The sequence below is a fragment of the Megalopta genalis genome, chromosome 18, assembly GCF_051020955.1.
Source record: "Megalopta genalis isolate 19385.01 chromosome 18, iyMegGena1_principal, whole genome shotgun sequence".
Classification (NCBI taxonomy): domain Eukaryota; kingdom Metazoa; phylum Arthropoda; class Insecta; order Hymenoptera; family Halictidae; genus Megalopta; species Megalopta genalis.
Window position 1 is genome coordinate 1,611,227 of NC_135030.1, and position 21,711 is coordinate 1,632,937.

Sequence of the window (21,711 nt, forward strand, 5' to 3'; positions counted from 1 at the left end):
AATTGACATGATTACTGATTGCGAAGGTAGTTTGTAAATACAGCAATTAGCGCTGTATCATTACGCGCGCATGACGAGACATTTTTTAACCGTAATAAAATTCTGAACATAAATAAATCTCAAATAAATGCTTTCGTTCGTTTTCTCAGCTGTTCCGAAATTTATTTAGATTTATTTAGTTCTTATTTCGTCCGATAATAGGGAGAAACAATAGACACGGTGGTAATTATTTTCTAGACAACTTTATTACATATCAGAATACAGCCTACAGTTTGTAAATTAGATACTTATCGATATACTCTTAAATATAAGTAACATCCGGCAGGCTTAAATAAGAGACATTGCCATCTAAAGTCCATTAAAAAATATGAAAAAACGATTGCAACCGGATAAAATATAAATCTGAAGAGTCGTAATGCACATTGCTTTGCTTCTTGTTTTCTTTTATTATCGATTACAAAAAAGTCCCCAGTGTGTCGGTGTGATTATGTATATGTATAATATGTATATGTAATATGTATATGTAATATGTATGATCCGCGCGCGAGCGCGTGTAACGATATGTACTGTGTCCACGTATATATGTGCGTGTCCGATAGAAAATTCAAGATCTCCGTTTAGCACTTGTCACGGAAAGATACCAGACAAACATGCGCGCGAGCGACCGTTTAATATGGATTTCCTTTCGCGTGTTCCCCGCGTTTCTCCGATTTTCCTCCGCGTGTGTCGTTCTAGATACACAACATGTACATATCGTGTTTCTGTCAGAAATGTCGAGGAAGAGCCCGTGGCAGTGAACAGAATGGGTATGTAAATGTAACCTACGATCTATAATAGATTATGTGATTTGATACATTGCTTTTGCATGCATTCTTAATGATACTTCTTTTTTTTTTTTTAATCCTTTCATGATAATTCATTTTATAATCATTATATTCATCTTCGTTAATTTCTTCATCGTCCCTTGTCGTATAGATTAACTAGCAAGCATTTAACAACTGACGCCTTAAATTTTCTCCCCACCCCCCTCCCTCCCCCCTTTATCTCATCCTTCGTACGATTAGTCTCAATGATATGACGTGTCAATATGTAGTAAAGTTACTCTCAGGGGCCCGCCAAAGCCAAACCATAAATTGTCTTATTAATATAATTTAGCTATACAACGGTGTATATCAAAACTTATAAAATACCCAAAACCACTATGACGGCGCCCCTGACCCTGCATTTGCGCGATATTATCGTCCCTCTTGATATGCGTTTAGAGCCAGACTTCTTATTGGTCACTGATGATAAAAGATTCGAAGTTCGTCGATATTTTTTTCTCATCTTTCTACGATATCAATCTAATTCTCTTCGTCTCCTCGTTGACGTCGCTCCAACATCTTTAACGGTCCAAGACCATGGGATCTTTTCGTAATCGTTACTTAAAAGCCGGCGGAGGCGCTCTTTGCCCGTTCGTTTTTGTCGTATCGTCGCTGGTCATCGCCGTCACCAATTCGCCGACAGCCTTTCCTAAGTCCCCTAAAAAAAGAAAAATTAACATGTCTCTTTTCCTAGAATGATTCAGCGGTCCTTTATATATATATATTTTTTTAAAGATCAATTCTTACTGTGAAACAAATTTTTGAAAATTCTCTAAACAACTCAGCAAAGAACGAGTCTCCGACTAAAAGTATGTTATACTTCTTCTTATTTTACTTTTTGAAAATATTATTTAGGTCGAAAAATTCGGTTGCATTCTCTATAAGTAAATACAGGTAATCACCATTTTCACGTGCACACATACACGAGTAACAAGAAAAGTGATCGATCCACCTTTATGATTAGGTTGCGAAAGAAATATCGTTTCTCTGTTACATTAAATCTGAAAAACGTATGCACTACTGAAAACTGTGTAAGAATCATAAAAAAGATTTTCAAAATCTTTATATAATTGTAGAAAGTAAATCGTTAAAATTAACGTTCTTGAATATAGTTTTATTTTTAAGATAACGCTTTGTAAATAATAAAGAATGTCCATGTTAATCTCGTACAAACGACATTTCGTTACAGCAACCGAAAATATGTACAGTGGCAGAAAGCGATGGGCAGAGAATTATGTCATGATTCGAGTATGCACGGTGCATGATCGTGTATGACCGAGCATTATGAACATGGTATTTGAACAGCAACATTAACGTGTGTTCGACAATTCAAGAAGATGGAACATGTGATCATGTGTTCGCGCGAATCGCAGATTCAGCAGGAAAAGAAGCGTTGAGAGTCTCACCTTACATCCATCCTGTGGCGTGAAAAAATAGGAAAGCATTGTCATTGTTAAGCAGAATTGGATCGTGCACAGAATGTTCGAGATGAAGAAGTTCGCTTAAGGCAACATAAATATGATTTAGATTAAAAATAGTACGCCAAGGGGAAACGAACCTGCCATGTGTAAGAGATTACCCACGTTATGGGCAACGCTGTGAGAATGCGGTGGCGGTGGTGGCCTCTCTAAACTGCTTACTCTTCCCTCGTTCGAGCCTCCACCACCTACGCCCATATACCCATACCGATAAGCTTATGATAACGTCTTTGTTAATATGCGTTAATATGCGTCGAACTTTGTTAATTTAGTCGAGTGCTAATAGGCGTGTCATCGACACGATTGTTTTAAATATGATTCAACTAAATAGTAATTTTTAGTTGAAAAAAGCCGTATCAAAATTTTGCATCCTTTCGTATGTGAGAAACTACTGAACCGTGAGACCTCCATTTATTTTCACCCAATACGTGTGCTTTTCATATTTCGACAAAATATTGAATGTATATTTGGACGCAGCATTAAGGGTATGCGTCTAGAGGGGTTGAAAATAGCAGTTTTTAATTTAATTAAAAAATATATAATGTTAGAGAAATTGTGACACAAAATAGACGTTTGCTTCAATGATGCTTAAAACCTTTCAACACAATTCGAAATGCTAGTCATATGAATGCGAAATTATATTTCTCAAACATTGATGAACCAAATTAAGTAAAATTGTATATGGAGATTCTTAACGAAAATCATTCGATTTTCACTTATAAATAAAAATATATACGAGAATTTATTATACAAAAACGTATCAAATTTCTCAAATAGCTGTGTTGAGAAAACATTTGTTCAAATTGTATTAACGTGTTTCAAATTTCCATACTTGTTTCATATACGTTTCACTAGAACATTCGCAGAAATATCAGTATTATTATGTAAAACACGGTTAAATAAAAAAACACGATATAAATTGCGTTCAAAACTATAAACATCATATTATTAAAACCACGAAATCCACTATTTTCGATGGAATTATTTATTACATGCTATAAAACCTTCTCTATATTCGTAAAAGACGGATGATTTTTCACCTAATCGCATTCTCTCATCGACTATCTTGCTGTTATTCAGCTAGAAAACGATACAAATATTTTTAGTATTACTATCATTGCATACAGTAACCCGACGAATGTTGCTGCTAACTTATAACTTTATACTGGTTCAAAATATTTAAAAACCACCTCACTTCCTATCGTTCCTATGTACACATGTTCTGCAGCCATAAGGGTCGACGAATGAATGAAAATACCTGATCGCGTTAAATAAAAATAGCTGACAAACGGAGACCTAAATCGTCGAAACACACATATTTCATACATAAAATGTTCTCGCTATGTCACTTATCAGTAACAAAAATTACCTGGAGAATCATGGTAATGGCCATTCATCTTCGCCGGAGAGTCAGTAGCCAGCTGCGAAGCGGTTACGCTTCGTGTCTGCAAAGTGCCAGTTTTCGACGGCGATGAAGCATTCGGCTGTAAAAACGAGACGTCGTCATGAAATCTATCATATAAAGGAAAGCCTGGCGAGTCGAGATATCCGACTGACCTCGTCCAGGAGCTGTCTGAGTCTCTGCAGCTGCGCCTCCAGTTGCCTATTATGATCCTCGAGTATCTGCATGCGCGCCTCCAATCTGCCTTTATGCTGTCTCAACAATTTTGCTTCGGCGATCATGTCGCAGTCCGGTTGCCGATTGCCGTGGCCGTCCTCGGGCGTGGAGCCCGGTGTCTGCTTCGAGCGTAGTCGTTCGTACTCCGCCTGGAGCGTTGCGTTCTCCTCCTCGAGCTCGCGGATCATCGCCTCGAGCTCCTCCCTTTGCTCGGCGTCGATGGCAGCCATCACTTGAACGGGGCTCCTGGGCACGTTCACATTGTCGCCGCCGTTCAAGCTCTGGCAATAATGCGCGATCAGTTGATGTTCGTCGTCGCTGTCCGGCGTCGAGTTGCTTCTGGTGCGCGACAGCTCGACCTCCGCGAGCCGGGAGGCGTACATCTCCAATCGAGAATGCATGTCCTGGCTGAGGGAGCTGTGCTGAGGCGACGGCGCCGGACTCTCCAGTGCATCCCCCTCGAGCACAGTCTGCACCGGCAAATAACCAACCCGCGGATGTTTCTTGAAGTATCTCTTCGACTTGAATTTGTTCCGAAGTGCCCTTGTGAAGTCGCGCACGTCCTCTCCAGATGTAGTCTGCGCCAAATAAATAAACAGATATTATTGCACCGAGTCATGGCCACTGACGTCTCCACCTATATACAAACTATATATAGAAAATGCGATACGGCACATCAGCCCTCTCGGCAAAATAAGCACTGGAATTTAGACCTTGATGCAACGTCGATCCTACGCTTTTTACGTTTGTATGCAACGAGTAAGTGCGAGTACTCGGCGAAGTGATTACATATGTATATAATAGTGATATGTAAGTGATTACGACTAAATATGATATAAGTGATTGAGTAAAATGACATTGGCTGCTAAGGGATGGAACCCTTTAGTAATCAGCAATATAGGGTAGCGGAGCCAGTTATACTATAGAGTGATCAATTTTTTCGGGCATAATTAACTTTATATTTATGGAATAGTAATTTGTTTCTTCTTTTATTTTGCTTACTATTCAATGAAACATTGTAATAGGTCTTATTTTTGATAAATATAAAGTCAATTACATCTACTGTTAGATTTCATTGTTTTGTGGTCTGGAAAGCAGTTTTCAGTTGTTTCAAGGTAGAACTGATTATTTGAATCGTTTACTGTAAGATATTAAAATATATTTTATGAGTGTGAGCAAAAGTACATTTGAAATTATCTTATAAGCGATGTGTAAATAATCTGTCTAATAGCCTATATTTGTAGAAGGTTTGTTACACGATATACGAGATTGAATTTTATTCATATAGTAACGCAGAAATTTGTAACAGGTGCTTGTAAATTTTATTAAACATAAATTCTTATATTTTTTCATCCTACGTGAATTGTTAGAAACAGCAATCTCTAACATATATTGTAACTTTGGGGAAACAAGTGCAAAATATCCATTCTAATGGGAGATTCTATATTGTATTTTATTAAATACTAAATGAAGGTGCAACATGGCAACGTTGTTGTACTAGCTAGTTAGTTACATATTAGAAGAAACAATTGATTTTAGATCATTTTCGTTATGACAATGGCGTTTCATCCATTTTTCAGTATACCACGTTTCAAGCTATTAACAAAAAATGTACCAAAAATATTTTCCATTCCTTATTTCTTTCTGTATAAAACAGTTATTTTGTTTTCAACAAGTTTCAACAAATTATCGATTTTCTTTGGAAATAAAATTTTGTTACAAAAATCGATTTAAGGATCCTATTAATTTAGGTCATATTGTAGTGTTTCCCAGACCATTGTAGGAGTTTAAGTTTATATTAGAACATTATTAACTGATTGTGAAAGTTCATTTTGACAGTTTCGAGAATCACTGTATCATTGTTGTAAAACAGTAGGTTGTTTATAGACAACATGTTCTTTATACACATGAATATTATCTCACGAATTGGGTCAATTTGTATACAGTCAATATACAAAATTTGTAATAATTATATAGTATTGAACAATGTCGCGAGGAACGAGCAAAAATAGAGGCATAACACGATGTCTGATTATTAATTCGAGAAATAGCGCAGAGAGTAAATAGATCTAGTGAATATATATTATCATATAATTTTCGAAAATTCTATGAAAGATGTGGTGAGAAACTCGTACAATTGACACGAACAACAAGTTAACAAGTTGCGATAATTCTCGTATTTTTAAAGAAGGAACAAATAATATCACAACTTCTGGCAAAGCAAAAAGAGTTTTGCAGTTACTTGCGCACAAAAAATATTACATGAAGACACGTGGCTAAAATGGACTATTAAATATGTAGCGAAATGCTATATTTTAGAATTTTACAAATGCGAAATTAGTCTCACTTCTGTGCGCTACATCGCAATATTTTGTTTCCATTTCTTCTTATTTATTTTCATTATTAATTTTATTACAACAATTTTTATATTTCGCTCATGGTCGACAAATAATACGAACAGAGTTGCTTGACAAATTAGTCAATTCTGAATGAACAAATTTTGAATGATTCGCTTGAATAACAATAATTTATACAATTGGCCTGTACCAATTGAACTACCACTTAATATCACCATTATAAAATTGTTTTTTATTATATATTATTATATATATTATATTATATATTATTATATATATTATATTATATTATATTATATTATATTATATTATATTATATATATATATATATATATATATATATATATATATTATATATTTATATATTATTTTCCTCCCCCTACATTAAAAATTCTCGATTTCCAGCAGCATAAACATAACTCGTCTCGGTTATTGATACGCGTACTTACCGCAGTGCAGTATTCTTGCATCGGATGGGTCAGTTTATGATTCTTTGCCTTGCGGCCTGAGAAGAAGCAGTTCTGGCACATATCGAAGTTGAAGCATTTCAAGCAGCGATATCTGAAATGTTTATACGCTCGTGTATATCATAGACAGCCGCGCGAATTTGCTGTGTACGTAAACCGCGTGAGATCGTAGATTCGGTCTTACCTGAACCCGGTTATGGGATACTCTTTGCATATGTTACATTTCGCTTGATGCTTAGCGCTCTCCGCCGCGGAGAGCCGATGGAGCACAGGCAGCCAGACCATGCTTTGCGGCTCCTGTTGCAACCAGCTCAAAAAGTGCACCGCCTCTATTTCATTTTTATCTTTTCCAGCCTTCTCGAAACAGCTACGGACGCTGGGCTCGATGTTTGATCCGCCGAACGCGGCCACTTCCCCTAACTGCCTTGGTACTTGAATACAGTCGTGCAACAGTAAACCTAGTTTCCGTTGATCCACCAATCTGTTCGGATCGGCGATCAGTCGGAACAGATCTGAAACGGTTGGGAATCTCGTTATTCGTATTCTGTATCGCAGCGTTCCGTCGGGGTTTTTCGAGAAAAGTGGTATCGGGGCAGCTTACATCTATATTTCTCTTCCAAGTGGCCCTTGCACAACAAGACCAAGCCCACTTTGAACGAGAGCACGCGAATCTGACCGGTTCGTTGGCTGGAAAATAAAAATCGATCAGTGAATAATCGGTTACGTTTGTTCTACAATAGAATTTCAGGGATTACAGCTTGGACCGGTTCGATTATTTGACGAACAATGACAACCGATCGCACTCACCTATCGTACACGTTGAGAAGCCAATTAATGGCCAAATCGATGCACAACGGCACAGACACCTGCGTCGGATTGTCAGCCGTTATCACTTCGTACAAGGACGTCAGGACTGTCACCATGTCCGGTATGTCGATTAGCTTGTCGTTTTGCGCACGGAGCCCGTGCGAATCGAACTGTTCCAATGCGGTGGAGAGGCTCAGCATATCCACTAGAAAGGATAATTGATAACGATGATCATATTTGCTTTGCGTGTCTAAATATTTTCCGATCCGTAATTGCGATGGTACAGTACGCAGAACCGAATTCAGATTAATCGAAAGAAAGTCTATGTTCCGAAAGGCATTCTTTGATCTTAGATGAAATCAACGGCCGACACTCGAAGCTATTTTAACTATAAATATAAAATCATTTTTCTCACTTATAGTATTTTTTATTTTATACGATAAAATGCATTTTATGCATACGAAATTGATTTTTGGGACTTGTACAACAACTTTGTTAATATAAAAAGTATCTTGAAACGTGATGTAACAAATCTTAGTGGTGCCTCTGAGTGACCACTCGAGTGCAAAGGGTTAATAAGTCATGTAAAATTAGAATTTACTTCTATACATAGTCTTCCGATTCGAAATAATCTTCGATTGTATAAAATCAATTACGACTGAAAAATGTTTCACGATTTGCGTACAACACCTACATATAGACAACTGTGTGTATTTTTTTATAATATATGGGTATCTATGAAATCTTAGTTATCAATTAATTCATTGAAATATCAACAGAATTAATTTTTACAATATTGATTGCGTATTTCATTTTTCATACACGACTTTCCTGCTTCGTTTAGATTACGATTAAGTTACCTGAAATTGATTTTGTCTGTGCAAAAATGTTTACTCTATTTAATGATTTTCCAGAATTTTGAACATTCCACACGGAGCCGGAACGTATGCGGCAACGAAATGATCAAGCACCCACTATCTTTCGGAGCAAAATAGAACGCGGAAGATGAGACGCATTGACAACGTTGCGGTGTGTTCGTTGCGGCAAGAGATGATTAATCGAGAAAATTGTGGCGATTAATGAACGCGCCTGGAGCAAGCTAATCTGTGCCACACGAGCTAGAGTTGTACATACATGCTACACAGAAGATTGCCAGCCAGCAGAAATACTCACGGCACAAACGCTTCTGAACGGTGCGCAGCTTCATCGCGGTCCTGTATGCGGAGAATCGTACTTCGTTCAGGTCCGCTAGAGAAGACATCAGCTCTATCATCTTCGGATGATCCCAATGGGTGGTCTCCGACTGATGGCTGAAAACGTATCAGGATTAGGAAATGGGTCCAACCACTTAGCGGGGAAGCGGAGGATTACGAAATTAATGAAATTCGCTGGCGGTAAGGATCCCCGCGGATAGAAGTTCGCCCAAGCCGAGCCCGTCCAGAACTTTGTTTAATCTTTACGAAATGCAAGCGATTCTTGGCCCGGGCCGCATTTTAAGTATTTATCTACGGATCGAGAAACTCGGAACATTTGAAATCTTGGGAAACTCTTCGACCGGTAAGACGTGGTTGAATGAAGCGATCTATCCAACGGTTCTTTATGATTAAATCTACAACGTCCGAACCAATCGGACGGGTGTTTTATTATATATTTGGAATGGCGAACAACAGATTCACATGTTTAAAAAATGTATTACCTTTCAAACGAAAAAATTCATTGAAAAGAATTTATACTTTGTTATAAGTTGTACTATTTTTTGTTTGAGATTCTGGACTTCTTTCAAGGTTCAATTTAACTTGCATCTTTTATTGTAAATACTGCTTGCGATCGAAATTTAAAACTGCAATTCAAGTGACTACCATTTTTTGGAACAACAGATTTTTTTAGATGAACAGGCAAATGCTCAAATATGATCGAATTTTATACATGAAATCATTCTTAAATATAACACGATCTTTGTTGTTCCCTGATACATAACCGGTCTTAATATTTTGGATACAATATGTATATTAACCTTTTGACAGTAACTGGCTGGGGGCTAATTTACATGATTTGTGTGATTGAACATTAGATTTAAATATAAACAAGCAAAAGTCAATTTGTATAAACAACGATACGCATTATGAAACGAAATTCATTCTCGATAAAAAAAGCCGACTATCCAAAAATTAATTATCTTGAAGTACAAACTCGACAGCTTGCGTTTGAAAATTGTTTTGGTACAATAAATAGGTTTAAGAGCAAATTAAAGTGTCAATAGTTAAATGACTCGTTCCTGTGTATTGTAGTGAATTTTGATTTGTTAAGAAATAGTGAATTCTTAGAGCAAAAGTGAACACAATTACGATATTGAAATAGCTATATATATAGCTATTATTTATATTATATATATAGCTATTAGTTATTATATAGAGCTATATATATTACTCTATAGCTATATATATATATAGTTATTAGTTATTAACTATTAGTTATTATATAGAGCTATATATATTACTCTATAGCTATATATATATAGCTATTAGTTATTAACTATTAATTATTATATAGAGCTATATATATTACTCTATAGCTATATATATATATAGCTATTAGTTATTAGCTATTAGTTATTATATAGAGCTATATATATTACTCTATAGCTATATATATAGCTATTAGTTATTATATAGAGCTATATATATTACTCTATAGCTATATATATATAGCTATTAGTTATTAGCTGTTAGTTATTATATAGAGCTATATATATTACTCTCACATTTGCCGCAATCCTAAACAATCCAAAGTCAACAGCCCTCTGTAACCCTTTTTTATATGACCACAAAAAAGTTTATGCAATTTGAAATCAGAAAATATGAATCTATATCTATAAATTAAGAACGAATCGACAAATTTGAAGAGATTGAATTTTCTCCGACGCGCAAAGTAAACGTTGGAACTTATTATGCATATAATTTTCTCGATTGTGAATGTAAACCAACAGATCAAGACGTCTTTGCAACGTCGAGGTGAAAAATGACACAAGTATGTCACTTCAAAGTTACATTTTGCTCGAATTCGTTTCTCGATCCGAATTCAGTATTTCCGCTGTCCAATCGCGTATTCTCTCGCGAACGTTGAATTTTCGGTTACTCCGGAGAGCTCCCGCGAACTTGCTGTTGTCTCAAATCACAACTGTCTCATCAATTATTCGTTTGCTTGCGTTAAGATCCGCGCCGGCACGGGATTGGAACGGGGGGTGGAATTCGGTCGTCAGTTTAAGGTGACTGGCTGCAGAGCAAGGAAGATCGATTACTTGATATAGTAAGGCACTTTGGCGGGTGTGAGGGCTCTCTCCCATGGTGGTTCCACGCTGCTTGCGAGGAAAGCCTGGCTACCCGGAGTGCTGCCATCCTTTCCAAATCCGCTTAGCAACTTGTAACGCTCGTCAACCGCCACTTGCAGCACCTTCCACCTGCGAAAACACGTGAAAAAGTTACCGTCTCGTGATTCCCCATTCGAGCGACGCGAGCGACGCCGGAAGACCGAGAAGTAAGCGACTTCCAGGTAAGTACACCAAGGTGTACGATATATTCATTTTTTTTAGTCAACAGAAATAACAAAGTTAAAGGAATATCATTGCCGCAGAAAAGTGGCAAGTTTCACTTCGTTCGCGCTGCTATTTGCTCGGCAGTTATTAACGCAGTAATCCTTGCACCATGCTTAGGGCACAGTAATTTCTCCCTAATTCGCGCTCGGATTGGAAAATGAAATGGACAATTTTGGAAGAGGAGAGACGATTATTTGAGTCTTGTATCTCGTTTTTATGGTTGTTGAAAATTGGTGATCTCCTCTTCCCAAATTTATACTCATGGTGACAAAATGGAGAAAATCTATACTTCCAGGAATTTATTATCGTATTTTATGCGAATATAAATATGTAAATTAAATACAAAAATAAGTAAAATTAGATATGAAAATGAGCAGATCAAATGTAAAATAACAAAATCACAACACATTCGGAGGATTTGAAAATATTATTTGTGCTACTATCCACACATTAAAATGATTAAGAAAAGAAATAAATGTTTATGTAGTTCCAGGATCTTGCAATCGATGCAAACAATTTTTATATTAGATAAAAGTTCGCTGTCTAGTTATCAACCTTTTAGGCACGACGCGCCACTATAGTGGCTTGCTCTAGAAGCTCACTCGCTCATCATTTGAACCAAATAATCGTCTTCATGTGCATTGTTTCACGCTTCTTTTGTCTTCACATCGATTTATAACAGTCAACAGGATGTCCAAAAAATGTCTCGCAATCCGGAAATGGCGGGTTCCTCGGATCATTTGAAGCAACTTCTTCCTTTACAAAAATGTTCTCCGAGGCACCGTTAACGAGTTATTAACGAAAAGCAGTGACCAATAAGAATCGAGTACGGCTGACGCGAGGCGGCCCAGCCAACCAGCGCGCGAAGCCCAGTTCCGCTCATTGGCTCGATCGCCTCGCGCCAGCCGAGCTCGCCTCTCATTGGTCACTGTTTTTCGTTGATAACTCGTTAACGGTGCCTCGGAGAAAATTTTTCTAAAGGAAAAAGTTGCTTCAAATGGCCTGACGAACCCGTCACTTTCGGACTGCGAGACATTTTTGGGACACCCTGTATATACAGACTGAACATACAGTATCAGCCGTTCCTAAAAGGTTACCAATACAAAATTGATCTACATTAACCGCCGTTAAATCTTATCTTTTACAATCTTTCGAAAATTATGACTACGTTGCGAATGAATTCGAATTCTCTGGTCTTCGAGGAAGGCACAATGTGCGTTATGGGGAAAACTAACAGCATTAATAAAATAAATCTTCATTTAATCCTCGTTTACGGGCAGAACACCAACAGCTAAACTATCCGCAGTTTCCGGTTTTCATGGCGCGCGACAACGACAACGTGGTAACTGGAGGAATTTAGTGGAAGTCGGAGTATACCTGGTGTTGAGATCTTCGAGTTTCGCCAGCAAAGCATGAGAAACGATGACGCTACTCGAGGCAAAGACGCTGGCCTGGTCGTTCGCGTCCTCGATGTTCCTCTGAATGGGCACCAGCCGTTCGCCGAATTTCTGCAATTGCTCTAGCAATTCCGTCGCTTCGTTCGCATCGCTCGGATTTTGCCAGCCGCTCTGGATCGCCTCGGCACCGGCCATCCGCGACGACAGATCCTCGAGCAACTTTTGGAAGACACATATTTTCTGCGAACAAAACGAGCACCATGGAATTCGTCAATTTTCTCTTTAACGCCTTTGCTAGAACATTGTCAATTATAACCATTATCAATTCGAATGACACAGCAGCAACGTCAACAATTTTATAAAATTCGAGTGTATTATTTAATTTTAGAACGACTCCGTGGAATTTTCAGCGTACGCCGCGAAATTTTTAATTCGTCTGCAAACGTGTAAATTGATACTAGAACATTGAGATTATACATTCTATAACCTGTATACTATTATATAGTATATATTATTATATTTTATTATTTAATATACAGTAATGATATGAAATAATATAATATATAATATATTATAAAATATAATAATAATATAATATATAATATATTATATTATTTCATATCATTACTATATAATTATTATTATACATATATTATATATATGTATAATAAAAAATGAAGTATATATTATATGTTATATTATTTCATATCATTACTGTATATTATATATACATATATATATATATATATATATATATATATATATATATAATATATGTATAATAAAAAATGAAGTATATATTATATATTATATTATTTCATATCATTGCTGTGTATTAAATAATAAAATATAGCACCGGACAAATGTATACAGACATCTTTTAAAACGCAGTATACTTTTCAAAACTTCGACTAAACGGCTAGAATTTTTGTTTTAAATAACAGTCTACTGGACAATGACTAATAATGATTGACTAATAATAATTGACTCGATCTGGCGGAGTTCATTTAAGAAACTTCATAATGCTGTAATTAACAAGAATCTATCACAAATTTCTCACGACCGATATTTCAATGGGGGAAACTTCGGTCAGTTTTTAAACATCGATGAATAAGTAACAGTATTTAGAAGTTCATTAATAACCCAAGGCAAGAAAAGCGTTCAACGTCTCGGACGTAATGCACGCGGATAACTCGTCTCTTCCGTTGTACATTCTGAGAAAAAAAAACTATCGCTTTATACTTTACGCCGAAGTGTTTACACATTTTGTAAATTACGCGCGGGAGCTGTAGGAATAATTAATTTACGGTCGACAAAGGATACGTAATTACGAGGAGGGGTTCGTTGCAAAAGGAAGAAAAAGGTGAAAAGTGAGGTAAAGAAACATGGCGCGACTGCTCGCTACAGGTGTGACTACAAGAAAAAAAAAAAGGACGCTCGCGTGGAAAGTTAGACCTCGTTAAAACGTACGACTTTTCCTTCGATGCTACAGGGTATTAACCGCTCCGTGGTCGAATGAATAGCTTTGTACGCAGATTCATTCATAATTTTATGCATTTCGTTTCGAAGTTACATTATGTTGATCGTAACCGCGAGCGGAAGTTTGTTGAAGAAAGTTTTCGCGTGCGCGTATACACACGCGTTCCCTTCAATTTCCATCAACTTTATTCTCTGTTCGCTGACCAATCAACTGCCGGTAGGACATGATTTTACAGAAATTCATTCTGAACTCAAATTACGCGTCGAGCCGATCGTGAAAGTAAGATGTACGTTAAATAGGCGGGTGCTTTTGTTTTGTTCACTTTCTGACATCGGTTAAGATGAACAAGTAGAACAGTTGTGTGTTTCGCTTATTAACACGTTCCGTGCCGAGCTTTTTTTACTCGAATCTTCACACTTTGATATTTTACTAAAACTTGATGTATTACGTGCAATTATTAATTCTCGTACACATAACAACGTAACAAAAACTTATCAACGCCCATTCTTGCGGTGGAAATTGATTCTTCGGTTCTAAATTTCTTGTAAACAATTTGTTCAGTTCACTAAGTAAACATGCAAGCGTGTACCATCGATGGTACACGTGGCACGGAACGTGTTAAGGAGCAAGAATTTTTCTATAATTTAACCTTAATCATCCATCTATTGTGGCGGAGTTACGGCGAGCAAGAGAGGGGCGGGCAGCAAATATGCATTAATAGAAATCAGTGTGAGTCAGAAATGACTCAAGCACAGAGAGCTGCGCTTCAGTAATGAATCAGGGTTAATGTTTCAATTAATAAACGTATAAATTAAGAAGATCTAGTAGCATGCGATAAATGCAAATTATTTTTTATTTTTGTAAGAATTTATTAACGACGAGGAAGTTGTAATTAGCGTAGAAGTGAAAGCAATTGTAGAATTAAGAGTTCGTTGAAACTGGGTGACTCAAATTCATGTTAATGAAACATGATTTGTTTCGCTTCTTTAATTAATCCACAATAGTGATGAAGTATTTGAACATTCACTCTCATTGCAGTTCATTGTTAACTTCATGGTTCAAATATTTCTGTCATTTAGATCCAAACAGAATACGATAGTTCATTATTTTTCAGTTTCTATTGTTGTTACTAGACTGCGAATTTTTATGCATTTATAACATGTGTAGAATATCATTATTATTTATTTATTTACGCGTGAGATACCAAAATTTTAAGCGCAAGATGACGTATAAATTAACAAGATCTAGTAGCATTCTTTTTCTCTTTTTACAATGAATAATCTTTTATAATTGATGGAGGTAACTTTTCTCTGATTCTAATTTTTGTGAAATAACGTATAAAACTATGGAGTTTGTATAAAAATCCGCAAGCTGGTTAACGTTTTTAAAAATATTTATTAAGCTCGATAAGATAGTTTGAGCTTTTGTACTCTCGCGTTTAAAATATTGGAACGATGAACAGCATGAACGGATACAAATTACAATAAATTCTCCCCAATTGTCATTCGGCTTTTGAACAAAAATTGACAATTTGGGAAGAGGAGATATGATTATTCGAGCCATGAACCTCGTTTTTATAATTTTTGACGATCGGCGATTATAAAGATGAGCCCCGAGGCTCGAATAATCGTATCTCCTCTTTCCAAATTGTCCATTTTTGTTCAAAAGCTGATGGAAAATTAGGCAGAATTTACTGCATATTTTAGCAGATGATAGGAATTAAACCTTTGTTATCCTTTCCTTGAAATTACGTTTTTCAAGCTGGTGGATAGACCTGCATTAGTACGCGTTTGATTTCGTTTTTTCTGCAGAAGATATTTTACATTGTTATTATTATATGTATTATATATATAATAATATATTTATATATTATATATATCATACATTATATATTATATATAAATATATTATTATATTATACATTGTTTTATATATATATATATATATATATATATATATATATATATATATATATATATTTCAATAATATCAATAATCATGATAGACCCCAAATAAAAAGTGCAAAAAAATATGTTGATCTATTTCCAGATAAATATTGCATTGATATTTTATTCTTAACTGATGAATAAAATGATCAAAACGTGGAAACGTAAACTTTCGTTAAAAAATGTGATAAAAATACATTGTTATGGTCACTCCTGATCACGGTGTATTAGTTACAGGATATAATTGTTCTTTTTTTTGTTTAATAAATAGGTATCCCTACATTAATTAGCAGAAACGTTTATAAATATTATATATACATATATTATACATATATTATATATTTATTATTATTATTATTATTATTATTATTATATATTATTATTATTATTATTATATATATATTACGACCAATTCTGTAACCAAAAATGTTAATAATCATGCTCTTACTTCCTAGGATGGAAAATCAACTTTCTACATCGTCCGGGAAAACATTGGGAACTGCAATTGAAACTTGCAGACAGGTCGGTGGCACTAGATAAGAGTAATTTCACTCTAGTAATAATAAACTAATGTCCACGTATATAATGAATCTATCGCACTTCTGTTCCCGTGGTTCGCTCCGAAAATAGTGCTTGCCCGCAAACGATCCGGGCGAGCGTTTCTACGGGAACGACGGCCGCGTTTGCGGGCCGAAAAGAAAGTTACAAGCGTAATTGTCGGAGCAGAAGTTTATGGTCACGAAAACCACGTTTATGGTTTACCGGGTTTCGCGCGGTCATACGTAAACGGGTCAGCCGTGAATAATCGTTGCCGTTAAAATTCGGTAGAAATTGCGGCCAAGTAACGTGGAACTCGAGTCCATCTCGGAAAAAAAACTTTCATCTTTGGCACGATAATTTGTGGATGCTCTGGTAAAAATATCTAGAACTGTCAGTTCCAATTGAACATAAAACGACGAATCAATAATATAGGATTTAACACAATCGATAGTATTATGTTTTGAACTGTATAAAGTTTCATGCGAAGAAGGTACAATAAAAGCTACCTTTTCATACAATTGAAAAGGGGAGAATTTGACCTTCAAAATCTATTATTATACACACGTATTTAACCAACGAAATTTACTTAACGAAAAAATAATAATACAGTAATAAAATTATTTAACGAAATAATACAGAAAATGTTCATTCACAGAAGATTGTTCGTACGAATGGTTCGCGCGATGAAGTTGCAACCACAACACGTTAGGCTATACAGGCAAATATTGTCCTGCTATATCGGAGAACTCTGAATTCCTATCTTTTTTTTACGCGTTAAGCAGTAAAAGAGCAACGCTACGGTTAACAGACAGAAAGACAACCCAGTCTATTTTTTTTTCTACCGCAATAAATTACGTTTAATGATGAAACGGTAGAACGGATTGCGCCGTGAACTCGCGGGACAAAAGAGGGTGCAACAATAACCCTTAAACAACGCCTAACATCCCTTTTCAGCCGGGCCTGACGACCCGAAAGCATTCAGTCGCTCTTTCCATTCATTCGATTACCGTCCATTCAAGCGTTCCGTCCTTCCATTGGCCGTTTCTCGTCACCACCCTTTTCGCAGTCTAACCTAACCCCCGGACCGAGCGAACGGTGGTTGCGGCGAAAGGGGCGAACAACCGCCGCCAGAAAAGAAAATCGTTCGCATGGCACGGACGCTTTTCCGAGGCACTTCGAAATTTCGCTCGTGATGGGAAGTAAAATTGGGGTCCAAATTACTACGGCTAAAATAACGTATTATGAAGGGTTGCAAACGCGACGGCTTTTGCGTTGAAACATCGACGACGTTGCGTTCTCGCCTATATTTTCTGAAATACTTCGAAATTTTCGTTTCGATTTTAATGTATCGAATTTTTTCGCAGGAAAAACAGATTTTGCAAATTAATCCTTTTGTAGATCGTATTTTTCTTTTCATTATTTCCAACTACTACTGTTTACGCAACTTTATTACTTCCAACTAATCGAAAATCAATGCGTGTCTTTGTTATGACCACGGCTGGAACTTAGGCAATTTCAATCATTTTTACGTCACGGTTTCATACTCAATCTTAATTAACTTCTCTGCGGATGTTATTTACCTTCTAACCAGTCAAATACATTCTCTTGCAAGCCAAATTCACCCTAACAGTTATTCACTGCAACAATTATTTGTCATTGAATGTTTTTAATTTCAGATCGTTTTATTATAAGTAAGCGAATTTTATTTGCAAAAGGACGAATCCGGAGTGCAAAACCAGGCCTTACGCTTCAATGAATTCGTTTATAGACACTGGAACAATAAAACAGGAATATTCTAATCTGACTTAAATTTTCTTCAAATATTATAACTAGTTAAATACATTCTCTTGCAAGCCAAATTCACCCTAACAGTTATTCACTGCAACAATTATTTGTCATTGAATGTTTTTAATTTCAGATCGTTTTATTACAAGTAAGCGAATTTTATTTGCGAAAGGACGAATCCGGAGTGCAAAACCAGGCTCTACGCTTCAATGAATTCGTTTATAGACACTGGAACAATAAAACAGGAATATTCTGATCTGACTTAAACTTTCTTCAAATATTATGAAAAAATGTATTGTTAGAAAAAGAAATTAGGTTTGCACCGCGGTTATAGATCTCGATTTTAATCAATATGATTCTCTCTGTTTCAGTGTTCGCGAAATGGAATCGGAATGAAGCGGATAGCAAGTACGACTCGCCAAAGGATAAACGAGATAGATGAGAAATGATGAAACACAGAAAGAAGGAACAACGAAGGAACCATGAAAGGGAGAATGAGGAGGTGGGCTGAAGAAATGAAAGGAAGCACAGGCAGAGCTGGAGGGAAATGCGAGAACGGGGACAGAGTGAACAGCGAGGAGTAGAGCAAAGTGGAAATAATAGGCAGAATGAATAAAGAAAGGGAGAGAAAGGCGTAAACAGAGGACGGAAAGTCGGTTAGAACGAAGCGAGAAAGAGGCAGAAGAGGGGAAATAGGGAAAGAGCAACGAGGAGGGAACGAAGGAAGCCAGGCCTGGGCTGTACGGTGGGAAAAAGGGTTGGGCGGAGGCAGCATTTGCATTCCAAATAAACGTCGACGGCGGACGCTAAATCGCTCTAATTAGTCGTCCCGCTATGAAAGTACTTTTAAGCGGCGCTTGTTCGGCATCCAGCGGCGCGCGTTCTTAAAGCGGAAAACGAAGAAAAAGACAGCGAGAAAAGTCGATGCCCGGAAGTTAGTATGAGTCGCCGCCGAAGCGAACGTTGACTGGAAAGTGCGTCGATAAAGGATTCGAGGAACGAGACAGCATAAACTTCTTGGTGATTTCATCGCGCCTGGAATATCAGGGGATCAAGGGACGCGCGGCGCGAGGCGTCGAGCTGCAATCTGAATAATAACGAGTTAGCAGGAAACGGTTTCTAATAGTCTATTGACCACTTGTTTCGTTTCCTCTCATTAACACGTTCCGTGCCGAGCTTTTTTTACTCGAATCTTCACACTTTGATATTTTACTAAAACTTGATGTATTACGTGCAATTATTAATTCTCGTACACATAACGTGTATGTATGTACACATAATAGATCAACATTGCAAAAAATTGACTTACACCACTTTTGCGGTGTATTATACGAAATATATAACTTTTGTTTAAAGTAAAGTTCATTAATCATAGCATGCATCATCGTAATCAATACGTTTTGCCAACGAATTACAAGTTTTTCAATTTCAATGCTGTGGAAATTACGTCTGTTGGTGGTGCACACAGTAATTAATTTATAAAATTGTTATCTCCATTTCTTAACATCTATTTCGGCGAAACAAAGAGCTAATATTACGACCAACTATTACGGTGTATTGTTTATTTTTACATTCACGTAGGAATCTTTTTCTTTTTCTTTTCATTATTTCCAACTACTGCTATAATTATATATAATAATAATTATTATTATTTCCAACTAATCGAAAATCAATGTATGTCTTTGCTATATGACCACGGCTGGAACTTATGCAATTTCAATTATTTCTACGTCACGGTTTCATTAACGACCTACGCCATCAAAGTAAGATCCATATTTATATTTCGCAATTGATTTCCAATGTGTTGTGTCAACGTGTTGACGCATTCGCTCCTAACTGTTTTAAAATCATTTCTGTAAGATTCACATCGCTAAAAGTTACATCGTACCGTGTAAACTTATACAATTTCGCAGTTATCTGCAGCAATCGTCCGTAATATTTTGAATTTCATTGAATGCCTTTGAGAGAATATATTCGCGAAGTTATGCTATCGATTTATCATGCTTCCACCACGAATTAATTAAAAACATACCGCTGCGTGTGTAAACATTTTGCGGAGATATGGAAAATTTTTAACCATGCAGATTATTCTAGAAATGAATTTTATATATCGCGGCCGAGCCATAAAGCGTGATGTCGAGTCAGCATGAACGTGGAAGCGGTGAAACAGAATTTCGCGTTCTTATCAATAAAAGAAAATCGCCTAGGAGAGCGTGCCCGCATAAAAGGTGTAACAGTTATTGATGTAATAATGTTTCTGAGTTGTTAAAATAAAAATGTTTGCCAGGTTGCTTATATTATATTGTTGATCAAAATAGAATGTTGTTTCTGGAAATTTCAATCACACGTTAGCCGTAGATAAGCGAAACAATTCTTTGTTGCAAACTCTTGCGAACTGGTTGACGGGAACTGGAATTAAATTAGTTTGAAATAGAAAAAGTTCTATTTTGAAATAATTATATATATTATATTATGTTATATTATATTATATTATATTATATTATGTTATATTATATTATATTATATTATGTTATATTATATTATATTATATTATATTATATTATATTATATTATATTATATTATATTATATTATATTATATTATATTATATTATATTATATTATATTATATTATATTATATTATATTATATTATATTATATTATATTATATTATATTATATTACATTATACTATATTATATTATATTATATTATATATTATATTATATAGTTATTTACTTTTTTGAACTGTTTAAGCTGCAAATAATTATGGTTATTATAAAAGTATAAGATCTCTGATCACGGTAAATTATAACTCATCGGTCTTTGTTTGATTAAATAAATTGCTGCGATTTTGAGGAACTTCTGAAGCCGCCGGTTTCGTGTCAAAAGATATACCAAATGCAATCTCGTCGATTCACGCTTATAATTTATCATCACGCGCGAAGAATTCATTGACAACTTTCCAATCGCTAATCCACGATTCTGCGGAGCCTATTAAATAATTAGTGGCAAGTAAAATTTTAATGAAAACCGGCGCGCTAGGTAAATTGGCCGTAGGAACCTCGAGTCACAGCCGGTACATTGTAATAGTTCACTCGAACTCGCGAATCCCGTTACAACAGTCTCCGTACTGTACTTCCCTGACACCGTTCCGACCGCAGGTGTCAATAAACCTAATTAGCCGCGCGCAGTTAGCGACGTCGTAATTGCAACCCCTGGCCACGGTTCTGCGCGGAGGTGAATACGTGTTCCGTTTCGGCCCGATCCGACGACGATTTGTTTTCTTCTTCTTTTTTTTGCTGAGTATCGTGCAAAAAACGCATCGCGACGATATCTCGTTACAGATACGAATCGTATAAGTCATTTGAGCACGTGAGAA

The 21,711-nt window shown here is 36.2% G+C and overlaps 1 protein-coding gene and 2 long non-coding RNA genes across 11 annotated transcripts in view; 2 read left to right on the forward strand and 1 right to left on the reverse strand.

Moving 5' to 3' along the window:
* Positions 1-226: 226 nt before the first annotated feature.
* Positions 227-21,711, reverse strand: part of LOC117228487 (dystrophin) — a 654,106-nt gene continuing 632,621 nt past the window's right edge. For 4 of the 6 annotated variants that reach the window (XM_076527279.1, XM_076527278.1, XM_076527281.1 and 1 more), the window contains 11 exons: positions 12,560-12,819; positions 10,889-11,047; positions 8,764-8,900; positions 7,591-7,795; positions 7,385-7,470; positions 6,968-7,295; positions 6,766-6,877; positions 3,899-4,537; positions 3,711-3,825; positions 2,422-2,529; positions 227-1,521 (listed from right to left, as the gene is read on the reverse strand). In XM_076527279.1, the coding sequence (XP_076383394.1) occupies positions 1,421-1,521; positions 2,422-2,529; positions 3,711-3,825; positions 3,899-4,537; positions 6,766-6,877; positions 6,968-7,295; positions 7,385-7,470; positions 7,591-7,795; positions 8,764-8,900; positions 10,889-11,047; positions 12,560-12,819 (2,250 nt within the window). In that variant the 3' untranslated portion in view covers positions 227-1,420. Of the gene's footprint in view, positions 1,522-2,269; positions 2,282-2,421; positions 2,530-3,710; positions 3,826-3,898; positions 4,538-6,765; positions 6,878-6,967; positions 7,296-7,384; positions 7,471-7,590; positions 7,796-8,763; positions 8,901-10,888; positions 11,048-12,559; positions 12,820-21,711 lie in introns of all 6 variants that reach the window. The other 2 variants (XM_076527282.1, XM_076527283.1) reach the window with 2 other exon arrangements.
* LOC117228490 (uncharacterized) lies at positions 1,517-3,087 on the forward strand. The gene is made up of 2 exons (XR_004492318.2): positions 1,517-1,672; positions 2,053-3,087. It is a non-coding gene; the product is annotated as an uncharacterized LOC117228490 (long non-coding RNA).
* Positions 7,577-20,630, forward strand: LOC117228488 (uncharacterized). 4 transcript variants are annotated; one of them, XR_013035043.1, is made up of 7 exons: positions 7,577-7,711; positions 8,505-8,984; positions 10,802-11,139; positions 16,461-16,527; positions 18,222-18,377; positions 18,464-18,622; positions 18,702-20,630. It is a non-coding gene; the product is annotated as an uncharacterized LOC117228488 (long non-coding RNA). The 4 variants fall into 4 exon arrangements; XR_004492315.2 differs by having other exon boundaries at positions 18,222-18,622; XR_004492316.2 differs by lacking the exons at positions 18,222-18,377; positions 18,464-18,622.